This window comes from Littorina saxatilis, linkage group LG2 (assembly GCF_037325665.1).
Source record: "Littorina saxatilis isolate snail1 linkage group LG2, US_GU_Lsax_2.0, whole genome shotgun sequence".
Classification (NCBI taxonomy): Eukaryota; Metazoa; Mollusca; class Gastropoda; order Littorinimorpha; family Littorinidae; genus Littorina; species Littorina saxatilis.
In genome coordinates, this window is record NC_090246.1 from 21,901,370 (window position 1) to 21,923,475 (window position 22,106).

A 22,106-nucleotide genomic window follows, 5' to 3' on the forward strand; every position below is an offset into this window, starting at 1 on the left:
AGAGAGAGAGAGAGAGAGAGAGAGAGAGAGAGAGCGAGAGAAAAAACAATGAAAACAACATTCTTGTTACTGATTACAAATCATGATATAATGTATTTCTTTGTGTGTATGAAAGAGAATTCAAATTTTTTTTAAAGTGCAACCGTTGTCACTTTGTGTTGAATAAACAATAGATGCAGAGGAGCGAATTACTGTGTGGTTGTGTTTACTTTGACACGTGCTTTCTGTACCTCTAACTTTTACCGTGACTGTGATTTGCCACTGGTGTTCGTGATCGTGAAAACAAAAATCAAGGTTACTGTGATCGTGAAAGCTAAAATTTCCCTTCCCGTGATCGTGATGATACCCCCCCTTTGGGGCCCTCATGTTTGACAGTTTGTTCCATTCTGATAAGTATCGCTCCACGGCTATTGCCAGTTGTCTCTCTGACCGGACGCCACAGTCCTACGCGAATCTATCAAAATAAGAATACAGAGTTATCTCCCATATGTTTTTCGCGAGCACTGATCTAAATTTGAGATCAGTGTTCGCGAGACGAAAATGATTGCAGATTGGCCGACTTCGACAGTGATCTCCGTTCTGTTCTTCACAGTTATGATAAAGACATCGGTCTAAGGTCAAAACAAGTCGAAATTTTGGGACTGCTGCCGGAAGGAGACCGTAATATATGTATGAACAAACTCATCCTGAACTCAGGTCAAAATGAGTTCGGCTCATTCTCTTCCTGTCAGGGAGAGAATGAGCCGAACTCATTTTGACCTGAGTTCAGGATGAGTTTGTTCATGCCACTGAACATTAGTATCCTCAGCGGATTATGACTTTATTCAGTTATTCTGCAGAAAAGACAAATGCTGGAGAAAAACCGTTCTTTTCTGCAGCATTTCTGCATAATGTCATCTTTCGCCGAAGCAGCGGTTTTTTTCTGCAGCAAAACATTTTACTGCAGTAAAATTGAAATCAACAAATCTGCAGTAAAACGGTGCTGATGTTTTACTGCAGAAAACCTGTTTACATTTTGCTGCAGTAAAATTGAAATCAAGAATGCTGCAGTAAAACGGTGCTGTTGTTTTACTGCAGAAAACCTTACATTTGTTGTCTGCAGTAAAACAACAGCACCGTTTTACTGCAGCATTCTTGATTTCAATTTTACTGCAGTAAAATGTTTTGCTCCAGAAAAACCCGTTGCTTCGGCGAAACTTGATGACATTATGCAGAAATGCTGCAGAAAAGACAGTTTTTCTCCAGCATTTCTGTTTTTCTGCAGAATAACTGGCTAATGCCAAAATGCTGAAGAAAAAGTGTAAACAAGTTTTTCTCCAGTAAAACAACATCACCGTTTTACTGCAGCATTCTTGATTTCAATTTTACTGTTTTACTGCAGAAAAAAACGTTGCTCTCGCGAAAGATGACATTATGCAGAAATGCTGCAGAAACAAACTGTTTTTCTCCAGCATTTCTGGTTTTTTTTCTGCAGAATAACTGAATAAAGTCATATGCATAATCCGCTAAGGATACATTAGGCGGAGGCACATCGACCTAAGAGGGGGGCGTGGACACCAAAAAATCCAACCCCCTCCTCCCCAAAACCATAATCACAAGACAACGAACCAATCACATTAACGCTCTTCCACAGAACGAACGCTGTCATCACGAGGTCAGTCTAATTTTAGACACGAAAAGCCCCCAGGTGCAGTACAAGGGCAGTCACTCGGCATAAAATACCGCTCGCTTGTTGCAGAAGGAAGAAACAGACGTAAAGCAGCTGGAGAGAAGAGCTACCCAAAATAATATGACCACCCTGCCGAAATCACGGACCCTTGAGCTACGAAAGCAACACATCGGGTAAGTGGACCGTTATCTTCTTATGTTTACTCAGTGTCGCGTGGTGGGAGCGAGCGAACAAAGCGGACTGTAAGTGTAAAGATTACTGTATGATTGTGAAGGTCAATGTTGCGCTGTGTTACAGTGTGTTGTTGGGTGTTTACATTCAGCACAGCTAACGGTGTTGGCAGCGTTACGGTTGCTGCTGTGTTGCTGCTGTGTTCGGCTCAGAATCCCCCCCATCCTGGCAACAGTAGTTGATAACAGGAGTGAATCGAGTGTGACGGGTTGAGTTTACTATGCAGGATTTGAAAAGCAGTCGCTGAGAGTGAGAGAACTTTGAACTTTATTTATTTATCGAGGGTAACAGAATAAGCAAAGTATACATGCTTTTTTTCGTCCGGCCCTCGCCCATTGAGGGTAACTCGATTAATAACAAGAAGAAATAGAAGTTAAGTTAATTACAATACAATGTATATAATTAACATGTCAAACAATTAAAAAGACATTCAAAATGCATTATGAATATCAAGCAATGATGTAATATAATCACATAATTATTTACTTGTTTCCAAGAGAGCGAGAGAGAGCTAAAGCCTGAGAGAGAGGGGGAGAGACAAAAAGAGAGAGAGGGGGGATAAGATCACATACATCTTTATTTACAGGGGTTGCATAAGTATACAATTACAAGCGAGGAGTTTTGTTTTCCAAACGGCGGGGATTACTCTAAATCACACGAGAGACAGAGGATAGGATAAGATACAACTTTATTTACAGGGGTTGCATAAGTATACAAGCGAGTTTTGTTTTCCAAACGGCGGGGATTACTCTAAATCACATGAGAGAGAGAGGATAGGATAAGATACATCTTTATTTACAGGGGTTGCATAAGTATACAAGCAAGTTTTGTTTTCCAAACGGCGGGGATTACTCTAAATCACATGAGAGAGAGAGGATAGAATAAGATACATCTTTATTTACAGGGGTTGCATAAGTATACAAGCGAGTTTTGTTTTCCAAACGGCGGGGATTACTCTAAATCACATGAGAGAGAGAGAGAGGATAGGCCGATAAGATACATCTTTATTTACAGGGGTTGCATAAGTATACAAGCGAGTTTTGTTTTCCAAACGGCGGGGATTACTCTAAATCACATGAGAGAGAGAGAGAGAGAGGATAGGATAAGATACATCATTATTTACAAGTGTTACATAAGCATGCAAGCAAGCTTTGTTTTTCAAGCAGCCCTCGTCCGGCAAGGGATTACTTTAAATCACATATTATATCCACAGGGAGATACAGAGAGAGAGAGAAAAATAGAGAGAGAGGGAGAGAGAGAGTTCATGGGATATTGATTAAAGAATGCTCAGTCAATAACTGGATAGAAACGCCATGGGTGAATCAAACCATGGGTGAATCAAACGGCTGTTGCTAAGACTAAGAGTGCCTATGATTCACCAGCTTCTTCCTGTCACTGCTGTGTTACAATTTTAAATCTGGTATTCAATTACTAAATTATTATTGTCACCCAATTAATTAGTTGAGAGTAAGTCAGTAAGATACAATACAGGTCAGTGTTATTAATTATTGCAGCAATGAAAATAACTCATGCAGCTGTCAACTCGAGTGAATCAAATGGATATATACATGTACAGTCCATCTGGTTTGGATGTATGTTAGGTTTTGTTGAATATTATTCAAGAGGTGATACGTGTAGGTCCAAGTTAGCACTATATTTCAAATTCTGTTACAACATGAGTTTTTTGTGTGGTGTGTTTTGAATAATATAATAATAATAATAATAATAATAAATGAGCATTTATATAGCGCAACATCATAACTTTACAATTATGCTCTTTGCGCTTGACACGTTTAAAATTAAAACACAGTTATACAAGCATTTACATCTACATAAACTGGTTTTCAAGGTTATTCTCGCAAAGCATCTGCACATGTGCCTCTGTGCTGTGTTTGTGTGGCTGATTTCGTATGTCAGTGCATGGTGAGTGCGGTCACTGCCTTGAGGATTTATTTTATCTCTTCTTTTCAACACCATTCATACAAATCATTTTTTACAGAACGTTTAAAGAAATATTTGGAGTTTGTTGTTATTGTTTAGTGGTTAGCATAGACTCAATCCTGTTGTTTGTGTGTCTCTGTGTGAGTGTATGGGGGAGGGGGTGGTGTGGTCACCCCTCTCGTGAGGTTGAAAACTCTACAGCGAATTACTGATATAACGAACTAAAATGCATCTCCCTTGAGATTCGTTGTACCCGGACTCCACTGTACATTCATAGTCAGCAACGCTTAATTAAAAGCATACACCATCAAACATACATTACAAAAGATTCTTCCACTAACTAAGTAATAAAAACATGAATAAAATAGGTAGTGAAAACAAGAAAATACCAGCTGAATACCCTTAATCAAACAGAACATGTTTATCAACAATACTGAAAACACCCCTAGATGTTTATATACATTATCACATTATCACTAAAACAACAAATACACTACATGTAGCCTACTGATGGACTGAGAAAACAAAATCAGGGGTTGTATTTCTTGAAGAGGTGCGTTTTTAAGTGCTGGTTTGAATGCTTGGGGTGACTGAGAGTGGCGGATGTGAAAGGGAAGAGAATTCCATTGTGTGGGTGCGCAAAAAGTAAAAGTGCGTTGTCCGTATGTTTTAGTTTTGGTGTGTGGAATGGTGAGGATGCGACAGTCAGAAGAGGCACGGAGTTGTCTTGAATAATGTGTGACTACTACACTGTAATGGACAGAATATGTGGAACTATGCATGATAATTTGTAATATATTGTTACTGCAGTTTTTGACTCACATGCGAAGCAAAAGTGAGTCTATGTACTCACCCGAGTCGTCCGTCCGTCCGTCCCCCCCGTCCGTCCGTCCGTCCGTCCGTCCGGAAAACTTTAACGTTGGATATTTCTTGGACACTATTCAGTCTATCAGTACCAAATTTGGCAAGATAGTGTATGATGACAAGGCCCCAAAAAACATACATAGCATCTTGACCTTGCTTCAAGGTCAAGGTCGCAGGGGCCATAAATGTTGCCTAAAAAACAGCTATTTTTCACATTTTTGCCATTTTCTCTGAAGTTTTTGAGATTCAATACCTCACCTATATATGATATATAGGGCAAAGTAAGCCCCATCTTTTGATATCAGTTTGGTTTACCTTGCTTCAAGGTCAAGGTCACAGGAGCTCTTCAAAGTTGGATTGTATACATATTTTGAAGTGACCTTGACGCTGAACTATGGAAGATAACTGTTTCAAACTTAAAAATTATGTGGGGCACATGTTATGCTTTCATCATGAGACACATTTGGTCACATATGGTCAAGGTCACTTTGACCCTTATGAAATGTGACCAAAATAAGGTAGTGAACCACTAAAAGTGACCATATCTCATGGTAGAAAGAGCCAATAAGCACCATTGTACTTCCTATGTCTTGAATTAACAGCTTTGTGTTGCATGACCTTGGATGACCTTGACCTTGGTCAAGGTCACATGTATTTTGGTAGGAAAAATGTGTAAAGCAGTTCTTAGTGTATGATGTCATTGCTAGGTTTAGTTATTTGACCTTGAAGGTCAAGGTCATGTAAAGGTCAAGGTCAAGCATGTGAGTCGTATGGGCTTTGCCCTTTTTGTTGTTTTGTGTTTTCAACTGGTACATGGCTTCCTAGATTGCACTGCCTGTATGTCTGCGAACTGTTAAATTTGAGTGACTGTGCACACATAAAATCAAAAAGATTAACTGTTAAGAAGAGAAAGCTATTAACAGCTGCACAGTCTAGGCAGGTCATGTGCAACCAAAATGATCAGACAGGTTAGGTTTGATGTTGGGGAAGGGCTCCTAATATGGACCGGCTCCTAATATGGACCACCTCTTGTTCTGACAAACTAACGGCGCTAGAGCGCTCAAAAAGGTTTTATTTGCTGTATTCACCCTCTCTGGATAACTGGCAGATGTCAAAACAGTTGCAGAAACAGAAATCTCAAAACCGTAAGGCTTTTTCTCTTTTTTTCACTTTTGGCAACGTTCACTCTAAATTTTCCGCCTAAAACGGACTCGTTTCTGTCCACAGCCAAAGCTTTTATCACACCAAAATTGCTATGACAGCAAAGACCGTATTTGTTACATTTTAGCAGTGTTGACCCCGAGTTTCAACTGCAAACAAAAAATAATAGCAAAATAAAGTATGTGCGAGTCTCCTAATGTGGACCATCTTCAACAAATCGAAGGAAATAAAAGCTAAAGGCTATTTTCATTAATTCATTCAGAAGCTTGCTGGAAATAACCTATAACTAGCCCTCGAGATTTTAAAAAAAATTACAGCAGTCCCTCTCATGGGACACTCATGGGCCATAGCAAAACTGTCCGTACATTGCAGGTGTCCGGTCACGGGAGGGGTGACCACACCACCCCCTCCCCCATACACTCACACAGAGATACACAAACAACAGGATTGAGTCTATGCTAATCACTTCTTGTGGCTACTAAACAATAACAATAAACTCCTAATACTTCTTTAAACGTTCTGTAAAAATGATCTGTATGAAAAGTGTTGAAAAGAAGAGATAAAATAAATCCTCAAGGCACTGACAAACGAAAGCAGCCACACAAACACAGCACAGAGGAGCGTGTGCAGATGCTTTGCAAGAATAAGCTTGAAAACCAGTTTGAATGATTAACAGCAGATAGAGCTGCATGTCATAATCATGTAATAAATTTTCTTCTTGTCTGGCTTTATTGACTGCATGCCGATCATGTGGCATGGCAGTGACTCTTCAGTCGGAAATACACTGTACATAACACAGCTCCCAGTGGTCCCACTCTCCCTCACTAATGCCTACCCCAAGCCGTGACAACTGATGCTTGGAAATTGTGTGGAAGAGTACACCTCTAGATTTCTCTCCAATGCAAATCCAGCTGACATGCAGTGACACCGGACACCCCACAGAGTTTAGCCAGCTACCCCTCCACACACACACACACCCTCCCTCTCTCTCACTCCCTCCACCCATGTACTGTTTGGGGCTGTGGCCAGAGAGGCCAGCTGCACTGTTCACTCAGAGCAAAACCAGTTGACTGTGTCGTAACTTTTGACAAAGCAAGACAACTGAAGGGTTCACAGATTAGGCAACCGACTCACTGTTCAAGGCTGAGGGGAAACAAGAGTATCTTGTCAATGAAAGAGGTTACACACAGACACACGATGCTGAGAACTGTGGCCGGTTTTTCACTCTCTTTCGCTCAGGACCTTCATCGACTGTGGTTTCTGTTGTTTACGTCCAACAGACAAGAATAAAGAGCACAGTGCAGTTTCATGTTGGCATCTTCGCATGTACTCCACTCCTGACCAAAACTACCCCCCCCCCCCTCCTGATGGGTACACGTGCACTCAAGTTATCAGTGACTGTCATCACGCCATTGCGGCTGTGATCTTTGTACCAAGAGCCGGACTGCTCTGTTATCGATTTTGTTGTGGTAAAAATGTGACCATGGTCTGTCCGTACATTGGAGGTATGACCTGCTGTTGGGACCGAAAATGAGTGTCCGCGTCCAAGTTTTGCAGGTGTCCGTTTAAGGGGGGGGGGCAAATATAGAAGGAAAACACTCCGTGCCGAGCAAATGTGTCCGTACATGTCAGGTGTCCGCTCACGCCGGGGGCCGTACATTGCAGGGACTGCTGTAACAAAAAGTCTTCTTTTCGTGGAAGTTGATAATTTCACATATTGCTATTTCATATGTTACATGGATTTCCATTGGTCAATTGGGCAAAACTGAGCTCATTGTAAAAGTGATATCGACGACCTCTTTATTGCTTCCCCACTTCAAAAACAAAAACACCTAAATTTAAAAACAAACAAATATATATGAAAATGTAATGATCCCAGAATTTAGTTGAGCAAGTGACCAAAGACTTTTTGAAAGAAAATATATTTTCAAATACTGAAAAGTACAAGAAAGGAGTGAACAAAAAGAAATAATAATCAGAGGGAGGGATTGGAACAGCCAAAACTGAGACAAATACTTTTGTAATTTCTTTACAGCAAATACAAAATGTCCAGAGAATTAGCAATAATTATATCTAACATTGACTGACTGTGTGATGATATCTTCTGCTATTGGTCTGTTTCGACAGTGATATCAAAATCTCAACCTCCGGTCTTGATTTTGATATCACTGTCTCAACAGACCATAGCAGAAGATATCATCACACAGTCCGTCAATACTGATTGGGTATTATTTTCACTCTGTTTTTGATAAGCTTCTTTAGTTTCATGGTGTGCTTCAAATAATGCTCTTATCAACCCGAAACAGATAAATCTAGAGCATATTAATTAGTCTGACTTGTACACTAGGTTGTATCATGTTATTTTGAAGTATAGGGGGCTTTTTACAGTGATTCGTGAAGGCCGCTTCACTGGTCCATATTAGGCGCCCAGGCTCCTAATATGGACCATTTGTGATTTTTTTCTGTATTTAATTTTTGCTGAATGTCTATCAAAGCTATTTCACTCTAATTAGGCCTAACGGTTAACCTAAGAGAGAAGGACTACCAAACACAGAATGAAACTTCTTCGCAAGAAAACTTAAGCTAGTTATCAGCGTCAAACAGAAAATGGTCCATATTAGGAGCCCTTCCCCTATCTGGCATTGAGATACGCGAGTAGTTGACCCTTAAATCATAAACAAAAAGTTACATGTGTTTCTCTCTTCTGGCTTTTACCTCACTGAAATAAGCTCTGAAATCTAAGCTTGTTTTGGCTCTGGGTCTAGAAATTGAATGGGCAGTAGACAGAGTCTGCAGTTGCTATAATAGGTTTGACTGCAATCAATGCGTCCTGCAGAGTTGTTGTAAAAACTAAAAATGGAAGATTGAAGCTTTGCAACTCTGATTTGAGAAATAGCGCATATTGCATGTTCGTCATAATTCTTTCATTTTTCTTTCTGTTCTTATGTAACAAAATATATATCACTTGTGCAAGGCCATACACTTGGATGAACGTAAACACAAATCAGTTGTTCACTAAATTGCTCACCTGCTCGAGGACACACACATGCACACACACACACACACACACACACACACACACACACACACACACACACACACACACACACACACACACACACACACACACACACACACTTGTAGCACAGCTGTTTGAGTTTGTATCCCTTCTATTAGGTTTCATTTCAGTCAAAGTAACAGACCTGTAATTGGATGCTAAACGAGTTGGTTCCAGTCTTTACACTAGTACTAATTCACAGTCTCGGTTCCAGTTCAACAACTCTGGATCGCCTGAGGGTAGGACACGAAATGATGTAGCTGTGCATTTGATGTATACAGCTGGCGCTGGCACATATAGCGGTCAGGTACCTTCCCTTGGCAGACCGTGCCAGGCCACAACAGTGTCATTTTGCTTCATTAGGGCAGTCACAGGCACATACATGTATATCATTGCTTAAATGAATGCATGAACATTATAGTGTGTGTATACGTACATCAGTACATGTGTATGTGTTTGTGTGTGTTTGTTTGTGTGTGTGTGTGTGTGTGTGTGTGTGTGTGTGTGTGTGTGTGTGTGTGCGAGAGAGAGAGAGAGAGAGAGAGAGAGGGGGAGAGAGAGGTGGGTTTGTGAACCTGAGCTTCTTCTTCTTCTTCTTGGCGTTCGCAGAGGTTACACAATCAGTCCAGCACTGGTGATAAATGTTGTCGTTTTCTCCAACTCCTGTCGACTGCCGTATAGTTTGGTCTGCAAGGGAGTTGGTGACGGCCACACTTCTTTTCGTTCCTCATCTAGTAAGGGACATCGCTGTAAGATGTGTTCCGCTGTTTGGTCCTCTTGACCGCAGGCACAGGTTGGTGATGGCGCCAGCTTGAACTTTCGGTTCATGTGAGCATTGAGCCTGTTGTGGCCAGTACGCAGCCTGATGAGGTTGACTTGCTGCTCTCTGGACATTGTGTGGTAGTCATCTCTGTTTGTCCTTGGCCTCATCAATGCCTTGATGATTGTCTTCTGCTCACTAAAGCTGACACTGTTTTCAGGTTGGTCTTCCACGGCTCCTTCTTTTGCCAGCTCATCTGCCCTTTCATTTCCTGGTATCCCACAGTGTGCTGGTATCCACTGGAGGACAACTCTTCTGGTTTGTCTGACCATCTGTAATGCTTTGGCCAGCTGTGGGAGTTTGTCGTTCTCTAGGGCCTGAAGGACTGAAAGGGCGTCCGAGAGGAAGACAACTTGGTAGCAAGGGTCTGCGGAGTCCTGAACGAAGGAGGCGGCCTGCATGAGAGCTTCTGCTTCTGCTTTATAGTTTGTGCAGTGTTTGCCAGTGGCAACGCTGGATGTAGCTGTATGTCCCCCAGGGAACTGGATGAGAATGCCTGCACCTCCATTGAGCACGGCGTTAGTTGCTGATCCATCGGTGTATACATGGATCCACGCCTCTTTTGGGTACTGTTCGTCGATCAGGGCTAAGGTGAGTGCCTGTCGAGCTGTGTCATTCTGATCTTCTCCTGAGGTAACATGTGGAACACTGGTGCAGATCTGGATGCCTGGTTTCTCTGTTGCCTTGGGGGTTTCCTCTTCTTCTTGAGTCAGAGGTAGAGTGTTCTGTGGAAGGACTTCCCTGTACTGTCGAGAAAGTCTCTTGCTCTCGTGTACAAAACTGCTCCGTTTAAGCCGGTTCTTGGTGAGGTTGCTCAGTCTGTGCTTCATGGGGTGGTCGGGTAGGCACTTGAGCTTCTCGGCCTGTACCATAGTCTTGGCTTCTCTTCTCTGACAGAGGGGTTGGATGGTGGTAAGCTTCTCCATTTCCTTGATGGGCGTGGATTTCATTGCACCGGTGATGAGTCGGAGGGCCTGGTTTTGCACACGGTCAAGGGTCTGCAGGTTTGTCTTGGCTGAGGTTGACCACGCTGTGGAGCCGTACTCGAGGTGGGGTCTGATTGTTCCCTGGTATACTGTCTTCAGTATCTTCTCGTTCGCTCCCCAGGTGGTACCTGCCAGCTTCCTGAGTATGGCTAGCTTGCGCCGGGCCTTTGTCTCTGCCTGTGCAATGTGTGGTTTCCAGGTCTGCCGTCTATCAAAGGTGACACCAAGGTACGTTGCTTCTTCATCCTCTCTCAGAGGAGTTCCACCAAGCCTAATGGTTCCGGCTTTCTGCTTTGGCGACAGTGTGAATAGGGTGGTGGAGGATTTCTCCTTGTTGATGGAGACGCACCAATCTTCTGCCCATGCGTTCAGCCTATCTGCCGCTTGCTGCATTCTGTAGGTGGCAGTACTTGCGTGCTCCTCCTTGCACCAGATCACAAGGTCGTCTGCGTAGAGAGCAGCTTTGATCCCCTTGGGCATCTCAGACACCAGATCGTCGATGAAGAGAAGGAAGAGTGTGGGGGAGAGGACTCCGCCCTGAGGGACGCCATGACGAAGGAGGAACTTCTGGCTTTTGGTCTGGTCGACGTTAACTCTTGCCCTGCGGTTATAGAGGTAAGAGCGAATCCACTGGTACATGTTGCTGGACACGCCTTTCCTCAGCAGTTTTACAAGGAGTCCATCTTTCCAGACCTTGTCAAAGGCCTTCTGAAGATCTATCCAGGTGACGAAGACCAGCTTCTGTTCCTGAAAGGCATCTTCAACTTCTTGCGCCAGGTAAGTGACCTGATCTTCAGTGCTGCGGAACTGTCGGAATCCAGCTTGTTCAGGGGCGAGGAGGTTCCTGGATTCCAGGTACCACCTGAGGCGCTCGTTCACAATTCTCTCCAGGGTCTTCACAACACAGCTGGTGAGGCTGATTGGGCGATAGCTGGTGGCCTTCTTTGGATCCTTCCCTTTTTTTAAGATGGGGATCATGATCGCTTCTCGCCAGAGTTGTGGTAGCGATCCTTCTTGCCAGCTGCTGTTGAAGACCTCGAGTAGCTTGTTCTCTGCTGCACTACCAAGGTGGGTTAGCATCTCGTTGGTGATGCCGTCTGGGCCAGGGGACTTCTTCGCCTTTGACTTTTTCAGAGCTGAGTGCAGCTCGTGGAGTGTGAGTGGTTGACTCATGGCGTCCACTGTCGACTGTCTGGCAGGTCTCTCTCTTTTCTCTCTTCTTGCTTCTCTCTGTTTCTCGGGGCTAACATGGAGGTTGCTCTCAGCTGCATAGCTTTCAGCAAATTGGTTGGCAGCATGCTTTCCAGTTAGCACCTTCCCGTTCTCTTCTAATGTGATCTTTCCTCTGCTGGTGTTCTCATCATTCAACTGCTTGGTGAGCCTCCAGAGCTTTCTGCCATCCTTCTCAAGGTTCAGAGAGCTTGTTTTCTCTTGCCAGCTTCTCCGTCTTGCCTGTAGCTTCTTTTTGAGAAATTTGGCTTTGGCTTCCTGGAGACGGATGTTGTTGTTTTGTGACGGGTTGACTTCTGCTTCCCTTCTGGCGTCTGCCAGATCATCATCCAGTTCCTGCAATTCATTGCTCCAGTAGGGCTTATAGTCTCTCCTGGCACCCCTGGGAATGGACTCACGCGCTGCTCTGAGGATGCTCGTGTTGAAGTCCTTCGCCACCATGTTGATGTCTCGACCCTCGACTCTGATGTCTTTGGTGAGTTCGCTGGTGCGGTGTCTAAAGAGGAACCAGTTCGCTCTTTTGTAGTTCCACCGAGGGAAGGAAGCTTCAGTGCAGGACTCCATGCCCAGGGTCAAAAAGACTGGCCGATGGTCACTTCCACCTAGCTGTTCTCCGACCTCTCTGCTGGTTAGCTGGTGCATGTCTTCCGTGCAGAAGGCTAGGTCAGGAGTTGATGTAGTGTGCCATCTTCTGGAGTAGAATGTAGGGCAGTCAAAGGGACTGTTCAAAAGGATGAGACCTTTGTCGTCCTGCCAGTTCTCCACCTCTTCTCCTCTCCGATCCAGGTGGTCATATCCCCAACTCTGTGAATGACTGTTGAAGTCACCCACCACGATGAAGTTGGAGGCCTTTGCGGGGATCGTGTCAAGGGCGAGGTGTCTATCATTGGGGCAGTAGAAGTTGACAAGATGGAATTCTGATGTCTTCGTCTGGATTCGAATCACCTGATATTCGGAGTCCTCCATGTGCGTTTCTATCAAACAGGCATTGATGTTGTTCCTGATGAGGGTCAGGATTCCTCCTTTGCTTCGGTCTGTTCTGTCGGACCTAAGGCATTGGTAGCCTCTCACTTTGAAGGACTTTTGGGGTGTCAGGTGCGTCTCCTGAATACAGCAGATGTTGATGTTCTTCTCATGCAGGATATGCTCCAACTCTGTCTTCTTGTTCAGGATACTTTCTGCGTTCCAGTGCATGACCTGGAAAGGTCGCTGCTGACTGGGTTTCTTCCTGGTTGTGGTGGTGCCAGTCACTTTCCTCCCGCGTCCCCTGGCGTGACAAGACGGACGGGAGGGACCTCCAGTAGTTGGGGCTGGGTCCCTTTGAGGCATGGGACCCGACGCTGCTCCACCCTGGGGGGTCCTCAATGGGCGAGCGCCATTTCCATCTGTGCTGGTTGATTGTGTCATCATTTGCGTAAGTGCGTGTACCCGTGGTTTGTTAGAATGCGCCGTGCGGCCCGGGTCCTCCGTCTTCAGCATTCGGGGTTTTCTGTCGGGGTTACCTCACCCTTAGCTCATGGCCCGTACGTCCTACCCTGAGAGCACAGGGGGGAGGATTTTCCGGGATCCCACCCGGAGCCAGTTTGGTCCGCGGCCGCAAGCGGCTGATCTCCATATCTGAAGACCGTTCCCCTATCCGCCACCCGGGGACGCGCTGGGTTGGGGGTGGTCGCCCCACTGAAAATCCACACTGGGTTAAGAAAGATCAGCCTGTCCCAGAACCTGAGCTAATAGAGCACGCCTGGAGCCAAACTGTTTACATCAAATTGTCTACCTATACCCGTGTGACTTGGAATAATAGGCCGCGAAAGGTAAATATGCGCCGAAATGGCTGCAATCTACTGGCCGTATAAAATTTCATCTCACACGGCATCACTGCAGAGCGCCTAGAACTGTACCCACGGAATATGCGCGATATAAGCCTCATTGATTGATTGATTGATAGGTACCCGTATAGTTCAGGTGTGTTTTTGCAGTGAAGTTATTTTGTTCAGGGTAGTAGACTCAGAAACAGTATGTGCCTTGCCTTACATATCTCACATTGCAGGTTTTAGAGTATACAGTATACACATCAGTCTCTCTGTTCTGTCTATAGTGAGAAAAATTACATCGATATATATACATACATATAATATGTCTTAAGGCTGCAATACAAATCTTCTCTCCAATAAGTGATCGAATCTCAAGATGACAGCGAGACCTATTAACATCAGTACCGATCTCTCAAGATGATGTATATATATAACAAGAAAGATGTTATTCAACAGTCTTGCAAGATGACACCAAGATGACGCCACGCGAAAAGTATATCACAGCCTGACATACAGTACATTCATAATATTGATTTTGGTGCTTGTGGGTCAGTTTGCAAAGTACAGCGTACCTGAATGTGTAAGCTTACTTCGTGTTTGCTGTTTTGCGGCTAGTCACCCCCCCCCCCCCCCCAAGAAAAACAAAAAGGTTTAAAGGCCGACCAGTAAAAACCCAAACCACTTTTATACACTGGGCCCTAAGCTATGTAAAATTGTCCCTCTTCAAATTATTACTTGTGAAGAAGCATTAGCGTCGGATTGTGTGTGTGTGTGTGTGGGGGGGGGGGATTATCATTCGAGCACTATTTATTATTCATGACAACTGACAGATGTGTTATGACGATAGTGGAAGGCCATCCTGCCACTCTCTCAAGACATGCGAGAGAGAGAGAGAGAGAGAGAGAGAGAGAGAGAGAGAGAGAGAGAGAGAGAGAGAGAGAGAGAGATGGAGAGAGAGAGAGAGCGTGCGAGAGAGAGAGCGAGAGAGAGAGAGAGAGAGAGAGAGAGAGAGAGAGAGAGAGAGAACAACGGCAAACATGAGATGACAGAAGGTAAGAAAGGAACAAAACACCCCCCCTCCCACACACACACACACACACACACACACATATTATATATATACACACAGACACATTAGCACACACATGGGCACACACAAACATGGACACACTCACACACGCACGCACACACCACACACACAAACATGTACAAACACAGACAGACACACGCGCGTGCACACACACACACACACACACACACACACACACACACACACACAAGCGCGCAGCTGTCATGCAAAAACGATAACAACCCAAAATAGGCAATGCATTGAGCTTGACAAATGGCTGGCTGGTTCGTATCAGATTTACACGAGTTTCTTTTTCAAATAATTGTGACACGACCTCATTTACATGATATACACACGTGTGGTTTGAACGATATTGTTATCTCATGAGTGGTCTCACTCACGTGTGTAGGATAATTTACTTTATCCTACATACGTGAGAGAGACACCCGTGAGATAATAATCGTTCAAATCACACGTGTGTATATCATGTAAATGAGGTCATGTCAAGCAAGTCTGGCAGGGACCTGTTTTTCCACTGCTTATGATGCCAAAGTCACCGAGACAAACGTCATTATAGAAACACAAATTGCGCTCGCTAATTACCCTCGATGAATCTTTAGAACTAACACGTCACGCCACACTTTCAGAGTGACGTTTCTTTGCTTTGACGTAATAGATTGCACGAGACTTTAGAAGAGATCGAGGTTCCAAAACAAGCGTCTTCAATTTAGCTGCCTCGAATGCAGGACATTTTCAGTAAAATACACGTAAGTACAGTATGTAGGATAAACAGAATACTACATGGCTTGCTGTGTCGTACAAGATTTACACTCGTTGCTTTTTCAAACAGTGAACAGCTCGCTTTCGCTCGCAGTTCAATATTTAAAAAACCAACTCGTGTAAATCTGGTACGACACAGCAAGCCATGTAGTATTCTCTATGTCAGCCATCACCCATCTGTCTGGGCTATTACACCCGAGAGCGGCATCCTTGTACTTGAACATATACCCAAAATCATCAAGCCGGCATGGCTGCGGTAGGCCTATGTGCTGTGTGGGATTGTTGTGCCTGAATTAGTGTGCTTGTTGACACTGTTACGAAAGTAATTTAACACAAAATCCCCACCATACTCAGAAATTAGTTTGTTTGTTCGTTCACATGATGGGCTAAAACTCCCACGGCTTTTACGTGTATGACCGTTTTTACCCCGCCATTTAGGCAGCCATACGCCGTTCTCGGAGGAAGCATGCTGGGTATTTTCGTGTTTCTATAACCCACCGAACTCTGACATGGATTACAGGATCTTTTTCGTGCGCACTTGGTCTTGTGCTTGCGTGTACACACGGGGGTGTTCGGACACCGAGGAGAGTCTGCACACAAAGTTGACTCTGAGAAATAAATCTCTCGCCGAACGTGGGGACGAACTCACGCTGACAGCGGCCAACTGGATACAAATCCAGCGCGCTACCGACTGAGCTACATCCCCGCCCACTCAGAAATTAGTAAGGTCCTTCAAGTTTAAAGTAGGATGCTTATCCCATGTAAGAGAAAAAATGTGATACGTTTGAGATAAGACATCTTTTTTATGTTTTGACAGAGCCTAAGTGAATGTTTCTAAGGTCACGCTGCTGCTTTTCTACAGATAGCTTTGGGTCTTCTGATTAAAAGCTTGATGAGTTTGGGGCGGGGACGTAGCTCAGTTGGTAGCGCGCTGGCTTTGTAGCCAGTTGGTCGCTATCAGCGTGGGTTCGATCCCCACGTTCGGCGAGAGATTTATTTCTCGGAGTCAACTTTGTGCAGACTCTCTTCGGTGTCCGAACACCCCCGTGTGCACACATGCGCACGAAAAAGATCCCACGTTCACAGCGAAAGTCTCAGGAAAACACGAAGACACGCATGCATCATCTCTCGTCTCTGATTATCATGATCATATTTTCGATACTTTGACGAGACAAACCCAATGCTGGTGTGTCGAAGAAGACAGCCACAGCAGGCTTGTTCGAATCAAAGTATCACACCATATCTTCAGCGTATTACCAATACCTGTCCCAATATAGACCAGTTGGTCTAAGAGGACGTTAAACCCTAATAGTCAGTCAGTCAGTCAGTCAGTTTGATGAGTTTTAATCATCTTTTATAAAAGGTCAGAGCAGGACTCAGTTTCAGACGATCTTGCAGAGAGAACGTGCACTCGGCTTTCTAAGAAACGTTTATTTGAGGTGTTCGTGACTAGTAGCTGGACTAAAATACACGTTCCGCAGCTTATTTTAGAAGGGGGAAAACTTTTTCTGACATCAACTTTCCAGTCTGCTGCGCTGACATCAACTCGATATGGTGCGCTACGCCTGTACTCGGGAATGAAGATTAAAAAAATCGGAGTTAAGTTGCTGACCTAGGATGACCTGTGTCTGACACAATGATTCGTGTCCAAATGCCAGGCTAATTAAATTACTAGGAAGATCTTGAATCAGCAGGTTTAGACTTTGCCGTGGGAGCTCAGTGTAAAATACAAATTAATGCAATGTTGAGCTATCCTGTAGAATGTGCTTGTTTGCGTCAAGTTATTATATACGCACGAGCGCAGATGACTTCACATTTTGAACGTGTGTGACTTTTTCGTCAGGGGGGAGGGGGGGGGGAGGAAGAAGAAGGGAGAGCACTGAGGGGGGTAACTCGGGAGGAGCGCGGAATACATCTATGGACGTGTAAGTCAGGGCCATGTTAGTAATAGTCACAGCAACAAGAAAACTGCGATGGATGGGCTTTGTGGCAGAAGTTTTGCGAACTTTACTCTTCAAGTTAAGATCATCATCACTGCTCGTCGTGTGACACATCCTGTGTGGTATTAATTTGATGTCTCTCTATGTAGCCTATCTGTCTCTCTAAATTAGTCTCTCTCTCTCTCTCTCTCTCTCTCTCTCTCTCTCTCTCTCTCTCTCTCTCTCTCTCTCTCTCTCTCTCTCTCTCTCTCTCTCTCTCTCTCTCTCTCTCTCTCTCTCTCTCTCTCTCTCTCTCTCTCTCTCTCTCTCTCTCTCTCTGGGGGAGGTGTCTGTGTCTGTGTCTGTGCCTGTGTTCTTGCTGATTCTAGTGTTAAAACTGGTACTATTTGTTCATGACCCTATATCAGTTACTCATAACAGTGTTAAATAGCATGACAGTTTCAGCAGTAACAACAGTAGTTTCGAGTGGTCGTTTCCCAGAACACTCGTTAGCTGTGTCAATATTGACACAAATGTGCCACCCCTACCGTAGTAAACTTGGCAGTTTTCTTTTCTGTCTTTCTTTCTTTATTTATTTGGTGTTTAACGTCGTTTTCAACCACGAAGGTTATACGTATCGCGACGAGGGAAAGGGGGGAGATGGGATAGGGGAAAGGGGGGAGATGGGATAGAGCCACTTGTTAAGTGTTTCTTGTTCACAAAAGCACTAATCAAAAAATTGCTCCAAGGGCTTGCAACGTAGTACAACATATGTCCTTACTGGGAGAATGCAAGTTTCCAGTACAAAGGACTAAACATTTCTTACATACTGCTTGACTAAAATCTTTACAAACATTGACTATATTCTATACAAGAACCACTCAACAAGGGTAAAAGGAGAAACAGAATCCGTTAGTCGCCTCTTACGACATGCGGGGGGCAGAGAAATAAGGATGTGGAAAAGAAGACTTTTGGTAAGTGAAATAAAGGTGATGGATCCAGTCAGGTGGAAATAAGACAACAAGAAAAGAATTGGAAAACTGCAGGGAATAGTAGGGAGAGTTTTCTTGGAAGGAAATATAGGTGAAAGGACTGGTAAGGCAGAAATAAGACAAAAGAAGAGAAGTAAAGGGGTGGGGTAGCTCTGTGGAAACACTCCCGCCGCGTGAAGGCGACCCCATGGGAGCTTTCTTTTCTGTATGCAGGTGTGTGTGCTTTGTACACTCTCAGGTCCTCCTTCACATTTGCGAAGTACTCAACTCTCTACGTGTCTTGTGTTCCCTTTGCTTTTGAAAGAACTTGATTCCTTGGGCGCGCTGCGGGTCGGCAGAATGCAGAGGTCGCGGGGGAAACGACCGAATACCGAGTACGGTATACCGTGACAAAGATGATGTCTTTTTTCTCGTATCAGACTGCCGGTGTAACAGACTGACGCGTACGAAATTCTTACTCCGAGTACACCGTTCGTACGAGAAAAGAACTCCCCAAGGTACGAACAAATTACTCCCTCCACGAAATTTTGACTCCCCAAATTTCTACTTCCAGTAAAAATATCGTACGCGAAAATTGGATGTGGGCGAAGGGATAATGCCAATAAGTATGTGATCTCGCGCAAACAAATGTCGCGCTACCCTCCCTCCACCCCTTCCACCACCAAGACTAACAGGGGACAAGGGAGTAAAAATTTCGTACACCTGACATGGGAAGTTAGATTGCTCATGTTAGAGTGGAGTAATTTATTCGTTTTTTATTCGCCAGGGGAGTAACATTTTTGTACGAAATGTTTACTCGGAACACACCTGTTGTGGGGAGTTATTTTCTCGTGTTATGTGGAAGTAATATTTTCGTAAAGGGAGTAACATTTTCGTACGAAATTTTTATTCCGGAGTAAAGATCTCGTGGGAGTAATTTTCTCGTGTTACACCGGTATAACACCCCGTTTGGTGATACCAGTTCGCCCCCGGGGGCAAGTCCGTGGAGGGCAGAACGTGTGTTACACCAGCAGTTTGAGACGAGAAAACTTATGTCCTTTATGTCTCGGCTGGTTTCTTACTCAGAAATTGGTCGTTCTCCCTGCAACCTCTGTAGTCGAGACGACGTTTAGGGCCTATTGTAGCTCACTTCAATGGTTTCCTTTATATCCCCCTGCCTCCCACCCCACCCCCTCGGCCCAACCGCCTCTGCATGTGACAACAAATTTGCACAAAGGTGTCCGTTCTTTTTTTACGCCCACCGCCACACTTTCTCCCTGCTTCTGTACTGTTACCATCCAACCACCGTAGTTAAATGTTATATGAAGTCTTATATCGCGCGCGTATCTCCAGACTCGGACTCAAGGCGCAGGGATCTATTTATGCCGTGTGAGATGGAATTGTTTTACACAATACATCACGCATTCACATCGACCAGCAGATCGCAGCCATTTCGGCGCATATCCTACTTTTCACGGCCTATTATTCCAAGTCACACGGGTATTTTGGTGGACTTTTTTTTTTTTTATCTATGCCTATACAATTTTGCCAGGAGAGACCCTTTTGTCAATCGTGGGATCTTTAACGTGCACACCCCAATGTAGTGTACACGAAGGGACCTCGGTTTTTCGTCTCATCCGAAATGGGGTTTGAGACCTTCGGTTACTTTTAAAGTTTGAACAAATACAATAAGATCAGGCTATTAGTCGTTATAACAAAGATGTTTTTTTAAGAGTGCACAGTTCTGCTGCACTGAGTTGCGGGAAATAAGATCACGTCACTATAGGTGATTGTGATGTCTTCAGTGTAGACCCGACATACAACAACAACAAATTAAAATAATGTCAAGGCCCTAGGGACCCACAGCTGTCGGGTTGGGGTTTAAAAAAAAAATTCGGTCTTCTTGTTGTGCGTGTGAATCCAATAGAAAGAATTATTTGTATCGGCCTAACATGAGCAAGGACGGGAAGGTGGAATACAGGGTGAACTCCAGCAGTCAGCAAAGAACAACTAAGCAAAAATCAGTAGTCAGCGAATGAAATTTACTGTGCAGGGGTAACACTGATGTTTTGTATGCCCAACCGAGTAAAGGAAGTTGAAATGTGTTGCCCGACAAATGTGTTCGGGTTGTCAAGCTTGACTAATAAGTAGAAATAGAATTGCTGCATAAAACGTCACAGTGGGAAAGTGTGTGTGGAGGGGGGGGGGGAGTGGTGGCAGTGGGCGCGCAAGATAGAAAGTATATGAAAAGAGTCTAGTTATGGGGGTGGCTTCGGGGTGAGAGGTGGAGGGGGGGTAGGTATTGTCTTTAAAATGAAGTGGTAATTATGAAACATTGATAAAATGATGATGATAAAACCATTTGTTCAACGTCACTCTCCTAAAACATTGGCAACATGTGTCTCACGTTAAAAACACACACATGCGTGCACACGGTAGTCATTGAGCAAATTAGCGCACAGTGATGAAGTAATGTATTGCAGACTTGCAGGGGGGTACGTGTGCGCGATGTGGTCGGTATAACAATTATACTGTACTAAATGATTAGTCACATTCAGTTCTAACAAGGTATAGCAATCATTCAATGGTACCTGAAAATCATTTGACGGAGATAGCAGTAACACCAATTAAACAGTTCAGTCATCAAAATTTGAGATGTCCAAGAAAAGTAACTAAGCCCGGCTCTAGTGGGCGTCTGATTAGCAGCAGTCTTCTCCCTTGACTCGAAACTTCAATTTTTTCGCGTTAGTATTTTTAATTTTTTGTTTGTTTGTTCACCTGTGGGAATGTTGGTAAGTGAAGTCAGACTGCTATGGCATATGAACCAGTAAGCCTCACAACGCAAATAACACTGCGCATCTCAGCCGTTTTAGTCATTCTCTTTTTTGCATCAATTCTTTTCTGTAATTTGTCTTTTGTCATAATTATGGTAGAGTCGTCTTACTGTCCTTCCTGATTAATTATTGGCGTGGCTTTGACTCTCCTGCGCAATGTTGCAAGCAGTGCCGTCCATAGACGGAAAACGTAACTTTCAGCGGTTTTCTCGGATATTTTGATGGCCTCCAGACTTGACCCTCTTCAACATTTCAAGGTAAAAGAGGGGTTGAGTTCAGGCGAGTCCAAATAATATGAGAATAATCATTTTCTTGAATTTTTTTGAAGCAAGATTTTTGTAAACTACATTGGGTGTGCACGTTAAAGATCCCACGATTGACAAAAGGGTCTTTCCTGGCAAAATTGCTTAGGCACAGTTAATAATTGTCTACCTATACCCGTGTGACTTGGAATAATAGGCCGTGAAAGGTAAATATGCGCCGAAATGGCTGCAATCTACTGGCCGTATAAAATTTCATCTCACACGGCATCACTGCAGAGCGCCTAGAACTGTACCCACGGAATATGCGCGATATAAGCGTCATTGATTGATTGATTGATTGATAATCACCGTTAGACATTGCGGGGAAACAGCTCAGTCGGTAACAGCGCTGGTTTCAAAACCAGTTGTCGCTATCAGCGTGGGTTAGATCCCCACGTTCGGCAAGGGATTTATTTCCTAGAGTCAACTTTGTGCAGACTCTCTTTTGTGTCCGAACACC

The 22,106-nt window shown here is 44.1% G+C and overlaps 1 protein-coding gene across 1 annotated transcript in view; it reads left to right on the plus strand.

Moving 5' to 3' along the window:
• The first annotated feature begins 1,692 nt into the window (after nucleotides 1–1,692).
• Nucleotides 1,693–22,106, plus strand: part of LOC138958481 (5-phosphohydroxy-L-lysine phospho-lyase-like) — a 44,206-nt gene continuing 23,792 nt past the window's right edge. Inside the window, exon 1 of the mRNA XM_070329643.1 lies at nucleotides 1,693–1,842. Within this exon, the coding sequence (XP_070185744.1) occupies nucleotides 1,790–1,842 (53 nt within the window). The 5' untranslated portion in view covers nucleotides 1,693–1,789. The remainder of the gene's footprint in view (nucleotides 1,843–22,106) is intronic.